This window comes from Felis catus, chromosome B1 (genome assembly GCF_018350175.1).
Source record: "Felis catus isolate Fca126 chromosome B1, F.catus_Fca126_mat1.0, whole genome shotgun sequence".
NCBI classification, from domain to species: domain Eukaryota; kingdom Metazoa; phylum Chordata; class Mammalia; order Carnivora; family Felidae; genus Felis; species Felis catus.
In genome coordinates this window covers 114,088,150-114,097,892 of record NC_058371.1, presented here as the reverse complement: position 1 = coordinate 114,097,892, position 9,743 = coordinate 114,088,150, and the positions used below count along the sequence as shown (strand labels likewise).

The window sequence follows — 9,743 nt, the reverse complement described above, 5'->3', positions numbered from 1 at the left end:
TCCAGAGCAGGTGTAGTGGGTGGGAAGTTCCAGCAGGATAAGAGAAAGGGCTCAGAGTGAGGTGTTTCAATATATTATTGCAGAGTTGGAGCAGTGCCAGGGGTTGACAAAATCATTGTGTCAGAGGAGGGTGTGGCAGAATTGGAGGGTGCAAAAAGTCATTAAAATGAGGCCTGAGGAGATAATGGACTAAGGTGTGGGTTGCATTGCCCATGTTGACATTTAAGTCACCTGTTGTGACAGTAGCAGCACTGCAGGTAAAGAAGATCACCATGAATCAGGTGCCAGAGTCTTCAGTGAATGTAGGGGAATGCCTAGGGGGCCCGCAGAAAGTGTATCGTGGAAGAGTAGAGCATGGTGATGACAGTCATATGAACCTGAAAGAAGTAGGGCTTTGTATAATATGGATGGAGGATTAATCGTTACTGGCAATGAGGAGCAATATGGATGTTCAACTTTCTTTCCGTCCTAAAGGTATGTGAGGACTGTTGGAGAAATCAGCAGCTTCCACCTGAGAGAATTGCCAGAGAACAAGCTCAGAGTTTTATTTAACATTGATGAGAGAAAATTTCCAAGAGATTCACAATAAAATAAGGTTGTGACCCTCACTTATATTAATGCTACCAACATTCCATTAAGATAGACAAGACTAACAGTCCTCAAAGAGTGGACTCTGGACCAAATGCATTACCACTACCAAGGACATTGTTAGAAATAGAAATTCTGGAATCCTATCCCAGACTTACTGATTCAGAAACTCAGGGGTTGGGGACAGGACAGCAATGTGTGTTTTCAGAAACTCTCCAGGCACGAGTATGAGGAATGCTGAAGTTTGAGAATTCCTGGACTAGATCTAGCTTCCTAATATACAGGGGTAAGGAAAAGATGGGAAACTGAGAGAAAGATTTAGAAGATAAACATTTGATGTTTCAATGGGTTACAACACCATGCATACTGCACAAAGACACAGAAAGCTCCATATAACAAAACCATGGTTCCCAGCTTCACTGCCTGCTCTGTAGCCCCCAATAATCATGATGACTTTCCTGCCATTTACTCCTGTTCTCTGTAGAGGTAATTAAAATCCTCTCCATTTTCTTTAAGCTTTTAATCCTCTCTAGCCATTTATTAGATGACACTGCACCTACTTCATACAAAACATATCTTTAATTTAGACTTGAAAAAATTATAACGCATCTTTAGTTTAAGAATACTTGGAATGCTAGGAACTAGTGTGGACGGCTTCACTCAATATGTATCTCGATAAAATTGGTTAAGTCCAAATGAGTTTTGTGGTTGTCGCAACTTTTGTCGTTCATTTAAAAATATTTATTGGGAACCTCCTATGAGTCGGGTTCCGGTTTGGCTCACCATCTAGCGGAGGAAACAGATAAACATACAATTATTAACAATTAGGTACGTGGTTTAGCAGTGACAAGCAAAATCATTGGAACAGAGAAGATGGAGCATCTAAACTTGGCAGGAAAGGGTTTTTTTTGGTAAGTTGACACATGTACTGAGTGTTGGAAGAGCAACAGATCTTTAGATAGATAGTGGGGATGGGAAGGGATCCCAAAAGGCTCTGTGATTTATACCAAAGTATCTGCATGATAATGGGGGACTACTGGAGGATTTAAAGCAAGGGAATGGCATGATTAATTCCCCTGAAGAGCTGTTTTCAGTGAAGTTGGTTTTTGGCACATGCACTTGGCTCACATTGAAGAACATTGTAAAAATCTGTTGTGTTCATCGTAGGGGTGCCCTAAAAGACAGTGTCCTGTGTAAGAAATTTCACATAAGCAATTTCTTACCAATCAACTTCGATTCTCTCGAGAAAGTACTGTGGTATGTTTTCACTTTACGGATGATGTAAACATGTTACTGACTTATTTCTCTTTTTTTGGTGGACGCTGAGAAGCTCAGAGCCATACAATTTTAAACCTTATATCTCTTTATCACAACTTTCTTTGTGATCTTGAACTTGGTTTAGACATGGTTTTCTTGGTTATTTTTAAACTTATATATTTTACTTTCTTTATAAGCATTCTTTCCACTTGCCTCAAATTCTATGTGAAATGAAATGGGAGGATGAACTCACAAGTAAAGAACACATGGCCTTATTTGCTTTCCTTGAATCATCACCCTTAGGGTGATATAGAATATCTGGTGGAGAGGAGGTGGTAATTAGAGGCAAGGAGGCCAGTTAGAAAGCTTTTCTAAAAGTTCAAGCAAGGAAGGGGGGGGGCACCTGAACCAAGGCAATGATAATGGGGATGAAAAAAAAAGGAGGAATTGGATCTGAGAGACATCTATCTAGGAGGTAGAATTGAAGGGCTTGGTAATGCATTAGATGCTGTATGTATGAAGGAAGGGGTGGGCAATGACAGGTAGGCAATGTCCAGAATGATTCTGAAGTTTCTACCATGTTTCTTAGATGGCAGGTGGTGGTGGCTTGTTCACTATAATATAGAAGTCTGGAAGAGAACCAGATACGTAGGTGAAGGCAATGAGCTACCTGTGAGACATCCAGGGGTATGTGCCCATAAAAATTGGTCTGGAACATGGACGGAAATCTGCGATGGAGACAAAAACTTGGTTTTCATGAGAGTGAACAAGCTTTCCTGGAGAGTGTGTCAGAGAAGTGCAAAAGAAGCACGCAGGTCAGAGTGATGAAGGTCATCATTTACAATCAGGGAGAGGAGAAAAAGCTGGCAAAGGAAAACGAGAAAGAAAAACAGAAGCAAATGATGAGTAGAGGGACATGGGGACTAAAGCAAAGGGTGTTTAAGAGGGTCCCCATGGTCAACTGCATCCAAGGGTGCTGGTGGGGGCAAGAAAGATGAGGACTGAAAAGTGTGCTCTTTTAGTTGGGACTGGCAAACCACTGGTGACCTTGGTGGAGGTGTTCAGTGATTCGTTATTCAATATATTTAAGTGATTACTGTGCACTACATTTTAATCACACGATAGTGATTTACTTGATGTGGTCAAGCTAAGGGTCATTTGGGTATCAGGAAGCTTAATTCACTAAAATGAAGAATCCTGGAAGAAAAGTGAGTTTAGAACGGAAGCTCAATCTGGAGGCATAACCTAATAAACAGAAAACGCTAGGGGTTTTTGTGTTTTTTTTTTTTTTTAATAGCAAATCACCATAGTTAGTTATGGGCACTAGGTTGAATGGTGACATTGTAATATTGTAGAACAGGACACAGTTCTTTATGCATTGTGTTTAAATCAGAGAAAACAAGCCAACGTGTTCATGAACATCAATAAAGCTTTATAACAATACAATTCATTACCATTGTTTGGATTAATATTGGAATAATTACACACTTTTTACATTATGAAAATAAGTCATAAATAGTGTAAAAATAATTCTGAAGATCAACTTCTCACAAACTAGGAACCCTGAAAACAAGTTAAAAAAGCAAATAAAAACAAATTAGAAACTGAAACAATGCAATTATCTCCAAACTGCAAATCAAAAATCATACGTCTTTTGATTCAGCAATGTCAGCTGGAGAAATTATAATGAAATTGAAATAAGAAACCAAACAGGAAGAATTCAATCTTTCAATTATTTACACTACTGAGAAAAACAGGTTTGTGCCATATTTACAGTGATAAGACACCACACATTCTTAGAATAATCAATTACATGAGACTGGCCCACAAAACATTAAGAAAAATATGCAGTGTAATGCTTGCCAAAATATTTTTTTTTGCATTTTCCTCTTATTTTGTATTTATGTGATTTTTTGGCAATATAAAAATAGCTGCACATAGAGATGAACTTTCAAATGTAAAAAATACAAATAAAAATATAATATTTTCTAAAGGAAAATCAGATACATACATCTTTTAAAACGTTATTAAGTTGGATGAAACATTTACAACAGTATAAAGAATATTCACATAAATGTCAACAATAGGTTAAGACATTCTTTTGTGAATCCAATTTATTAATATTTCTGAGATATGTGAGAATATCTACTGCATTTTGAGAGATGTTGTTACTTTACCTATAAATCAAATGTAACAGGTCAGGTTGAAAAGTCTTCCTATTCCCAAAAAGACAGTTCTGTCAATAAAGCAGCATAGGGAATCTTATGCATTAAATACATTAAAAAAATCAGAAATGCCATTAAAATATTTTAGTATTGGATTAGCAAAAACAAAATCTACCAAAAATTTAAGTTGGAAGTTTATCTCTGCTATGGCATATAGTAAATCTAGCCAATATGAAGATATGTCAATAAAATGGGAAAAAAAGGGATGTAAGGTTCTTACATTTTAAAATAATACAATGGAATCATGATCGGTCAAGTATTTTAATTCCACTAGAAATGAATGATTTTAATCACCAGAATCACATGTGATTGTTCTTAATTATTTTTGAGGACATAAAGTTAGGTTGCTATGGACTTGGCTTTTTAGAGATAGCAGAGGTTTTTTTGTTTGTTTTGGTAGAAATTATAAAAGTTCATTTTTGGTAATGTTAATTATTAATATAACTTGGTTATCAAGAGAGAAAAACAAGGTTTCAAATATCAGTATTTGCATGTTCCTATGATCGCTTACTACAATATCAAAACACCACCCACCATTCAAGCATAACTTATTTCTGGGTAAGAGAATATATATTGGCAAAAAAAAAAAGGGATGAAAGGCAATATTAACTTTTTATGGCACAAGAGTAAAATTAAAAAACTTTGGAAAATTAAGCACGTTTTTTAAGTGATAAAAACATAAGAGACCAGACAATTTTCCCATAGATCTTGACATGCTGATTTGACTATTTTCCAAACTAGCAGATATATATATATGTATTGTAGACAGAGGACATGTAGAATGAACTCCCGGATGCATAAGTGCTTACCGTCCCATCAGAACATCATGCACAGAAAGTAAATTCAAGAACAGACTTTTTTTCTTTTTGGTAGAAATCCAAGATATTCTTATGTTTTCTATAAAATCAAATAAGAAAGAAAAATCCTCCAAGACAGCTTCTCATAATGGAAATGAAAGCTAGAAGAAAATTCAGGCATATCTGTGTGTCAGGTACTCTATGAATGTGTTAGACTTATCCAGCATTGGTTTTGTCAGACTTATTAAAATTAAATAAGCTAAAAGATGAGGATGAAAGCTGATAAAGGCACATGGTATATGAAATGAACATGAAATAAGATCCATGATCCGAGTAGGCACACATCATCTATAGGTACACTGTTTTGTTTTGTTTTGCTTTACATTAAGAAAGACTGGTCATTGAACCGTATTACAGCAAATTCATGAACTTCAAAAATAAAATCACACACTAACAGTTTAGGAATGCTATCAAACAGAGAAACACAATTATCCATAGTAGAGTTGCATTGTCCATAAAGAAAAGAAAATATATTAGCACCAACAAGGATGGAAAACAATTTTGAAGTTAAAACACATACCAATTTGGCATTCTTAAAAGATGCTTATCAGAAATAGAAATAGATTTTGACTTATTGCCAATGTCTTTCATGCATTTTTTCTCAATCCTCTATCCAATAATACAAACTAAAGGTTGGAAATCTTGAAGAAAAATATATATCTGCCAACACATACACCAGCGGCATAATTTATTAGTTCATTCAGCAATTATTTAGGATTCTCTATACTGATGACAAAATGGATGGCTGAAAATATTTTTGTAACCAAAAGTTGAGGATTATCTATCCATGGTGGTTAACACCTAATAATTTCACCGAACAAAGAGGAGTACTATCATCTCTTTGTTTTTCCCAAGGAAATAAATGCAACGGAAGTTTACGACTTCCTTTACTCATAGAATAAAAATCAATATTGTCAAATCAGTTGTAGAGCAAACCCCCCAATATACACATAGGACAGAACAGTATTCTAAAAGGGCTACATTTGAAAAAAAAAATTATATAAAATGTTTCTCTTTGATATTGAGGTATTTTGTTTTGAAGCTGTACAAGTTTTCAATAGTGATTCATCTCAATACCTCTTTCTACTATAGGAGTAGAAAGAAAGAGAGAAAGAAATATAGCCACCAGATTTTTCTCAAGACACTATTATTTGTTTTCCTGAAGAGACAGTAGTCCTACCCGCTTTAGTTCATATTTCCAAACCATTTAAGACAAATTGTTGCAGACACTGAACAATACTTTTTCCTAACCATGTCAAACAGATGGTTAGGAAATAAATGTACTCTATTGTTTTAAAAATGCCAAATTGGCTTCAAGTGTGGAATGTTACTAGAAATGTTACCAATTAGGTTGATCTAAGAGTTTGAACATCTTTCCAATCTTGAAAACTTATTAGAAATAAAAAGGAGGCATTTTGTATAACTGAACATTTGGCTATATAATATTAAAGAGATCACAAGCATCTTAGGATCTTTGTCTTATTTATAGTCATGTCTTAACTGTTGTCACCATAAACCTGATGATGAGTTCATTTCCCCTCTGGTGGTGAAAACTTATGAATGGAACTAGAAATTTTCCCACAAAATGGCATTAAGTCAGGAGAGAGAGTATATTGTCCTATGGACTACTCCTCATTGATGATGTTTCTCCTAATGTAACCCTTCCACTCAGAATAAGCCACTTCAAAACATGTTACCAACTCTTTACTGTGCAAAGAAATGCTCAGTCTAATACAATTAATCGTTTTGAGTAAGTAATTGAAAAAAACACTCTATGGCAACTATATTTCACAGCTTTCTGACATACAGATTTGGTCTGTGCATAAGACAAAAATGTAAAAAAAAAAGATAAAGAAATCTAAATATGGACAAAACTTAGATCTAAATAGAATTACAAGAAATAGAAGTGAGTTAATACTATCAAATGTGACCAAATCTTGACTTAACTGAAGATCACCACGTAAGTTAGAGTCATCATATGAAAAAAAAGTCAAAAAGTACTAAAAAACCCTGCTTAACTTTAATGCTTTACAATGAACTGAAAGTGGAGCTTCTTTTATATTCTCTTCAGTTATTCAAAACAAGAGAGAAGTTAGTAAAAAGTCATCTTGGCTATTGCTACCAAGTTATTTTAGGTTTAGAAGACTTTGTTTTAAAAAATTGTTCAAAACAAATGTGACAAAAAATGGAAAGAAATCTTTTCTTAATATTGCTGGAACTAGAAAGGAAAAGTATAAAAAAGAATGAAAAATATCTGTTTCTAGAACTTTGTAGAAAATGTTTGAAATAAGTTGGATATCGTTAGGAAGGACAGCATCAGCTTCGGTAGAGCTTGTAGGGTGAGCTCCCTACAATTTCAGAAGAGGTTATTTCAGCCAAGCCGTTCTCGGGAGTGGTACCCCTTCCCTGTGGTGGGATGTACACATCCTTTGTCCGCAGGAACGGGGGCTGCCATTCCAAGAACCTCCTACCCTAAAGAAGTGCCATATGCCTCTGTCAGTTTCCAAAAGCACCCATATTAACACTTGTTGGAATTCAGTTTATTTTTTTAAAAGTCTGTTGTTCCGGGTGTCTGCATTTGTAAACCTCTTTTTTTCTACTTGGTCACAGGAGAGACAGCGCAGGATGCTGAAGCGGTCCTCTTCCCTTGTCTTCACTGCCGAGGTCAGCCCAAGGAAAAATAAGTGGAGGCAACCAGCTCAATCCCTTGATGTTTCAACCAAGGTGGCCACGTGAGCCCACAATACTGGAAGCTGTAGGTAGATCTGCAGTTGGGACTGCAGCTCCCTCAAAATACAAGACCATTTGTGTGTGTGCTCTCCGCCACCTTATCTCTTTTTGGCAATAAGCCATGGTGTAACCCCCTTGAGATGACAAAAGAAATAAAGGCTCAGATGTGATCAAAAGACTCACTAAGCGGCATGCTAGCATCTGAACGTCAAGCAGGTTTGGCACACTCATGCTTTCTTTAGTCAGTTTCAATGGGTGGTGGGGGCACCAATCAATGCTAACAGTGAGGTGAGTAGGGATGTGACGATAAACTCTAAAATCAGTTAGTATAGTACCTATTTGTAGTTCCGAGTCCATATTTGGTCACGATTTCATGTAAACTATTTCATGGCACTTTTTGTCCATGCAATTAACAAGCCCAAAGTAAGAAAATAGCAAGAACAATCATTCTGTATCACTGATGTGTCCATTTAAATACATATCTTCACATAAGGTAAAGAGATACTGATCTATATTTTTTGCAGGCTTCTCACTGGTTTCACATATTGCCCAATTTCAGATGGAAGTGGAGAAAAGATGGACATGTGTACTATTGCAAACAGGAAGAAGCAGCTATATGTAAACATATCTCAGACTTGTAAAATCTGCAATTCGATTTTCAACTATAAATATAAAAAGTGGACCATTATATATACAACTTCATGCTCGGAAGGTTAGATTCATCACTGCAGAAAAACAAACAACAGAAGAGACATACATAGAATTAGTGGTTTAGAATAACAATTCCAAATTAACATTTATTTTAAGAAAATTGGTAGAACCCTGAATATAGTTTTTTTTTTTAAATCAATGAGCCAAATGATGTGTGTCCCAAACATTACTTTTCTAAAACCCTAGGGTGTCATTAAAATTTCCATCCTAGGTTCAATACACATTTTTCTTTTGCCACTAAGAAGTTTGTGGTTTGTCTCAGTAACAATTCTGGGAAAGCAGAAAATTAGTATATGATCACATATGTGCCATAATTAAAATACATGTTCTATGCTTATATAATCTTCTCCGAGTATTAGAACCCACTGTGAATGAGGCTGAGGATTCTGCCCTCAGGGACACTGTTTACTTCACCCACACCTGACTATAATACCCTACGGTTCTTGTTTCCCTTTTCTTTGCTAGTCCTGCCCTGCTGTGGATGGTGCACAAGGTAAAACCTGCCTGCTATCAGGTCATGAAGCTGTAGTGGAGGGGTTCCTAGGTGGCTCAGTTTATTAAGCCTCCGGCTCTTGGTTTCAGCTCAGGTCATGATCTCACGGCTCATGGGTTCAAGCCCCGCGTTGGGCTCTGTGCCGACAGTGTGGAGCCTGCTTGGGATTCGCTGTCTCCTTCGCTCTCTGCCCCTCCCCCACTCACACTCACTCTCCCTCTCTCTCTAATAAATAAACTTCAAAAAAAAAAAAAAAAAGCTGTATTGGAGGTTCCGCTGTGACCTAAGGTACCAAAAATCTCTGGCTGCTCATTTTGAACAGCCATAATTATTAAGGTTTTCCTGGAGCTAAAGTCAAATCTGAGGGAACAGAGGGACAATGGTCTTTGAGGTATACATTTATAGAGCAGATCTTGGGGAACTTGACTTTTAGTCAAAAAACAAAGGAAAAAAATAATGAGAAAAGTAGAATGCCCAGTTCATTAATTACAAACATTTGTTTTTCTCTCTCCAAGAAAAACAGATGCTATAGTAGGTGTGCTTAAGAGGCCGGGTAGTTTATGACCTCCGGAGATGGCGTCCGTTCAATGTTTCTGCATGTCATGTCAATGCTAGAGGATGTGCCTGTGGAAGTACTCCTTTCCCCAAACTCTCACTTAGCTCAAAATTCAAATAGGTGGATTTTTTGACTACTGATGTTTTGTAAAAAATCTACGGAATTTTAAAGATTCTCCCCCCCCCCCCAATTTTAAGACTTAGCTGAAAAAATTGTGTCACCTTGCTTTAGGATGGTTTTGCTGAAAACCTGTCTGCCTGTTTAAGTGAAAACTAAACCCATTTAGTGAAACATTAAAAAATATGAAGCCTGTATGTATTTTTCCT

The 9,743-nt window shown here is 36.4% G+C and overlaps 1 protein-coding gene across 18 annotated transcripts in view; it reads right to left on the bottom strand.

Annotated features, from left to right (window-relative positions):
* Nucleotides 1-3,256: 3,256 nt before the first annotated feature.
* COL25A1 (collagen type XXV alpha 1 chain) overlaps nucleotides 3,257-9,743 on the bottom strand; it is a 467,566-nt gene continuing 461,079 nt past the window's right edge. For all 18 annotated transcript variants that reach the window (XM_019829115.3, XM_019829105.3, XM_019829103.3 and 15 more), the window contains one exon: nucleotides 3,257-8,382. In XM_019829115.3, the coding sequence (XP_019684674.2) occupies nucleotides 8,380-8,382 (3 nt within the window). In that variant the 3' untranslated portion in view covers nucleotides 3,257-8,379. The remainder of the gene's footprint in view (nucleotides 8,383-9,743) is intronic.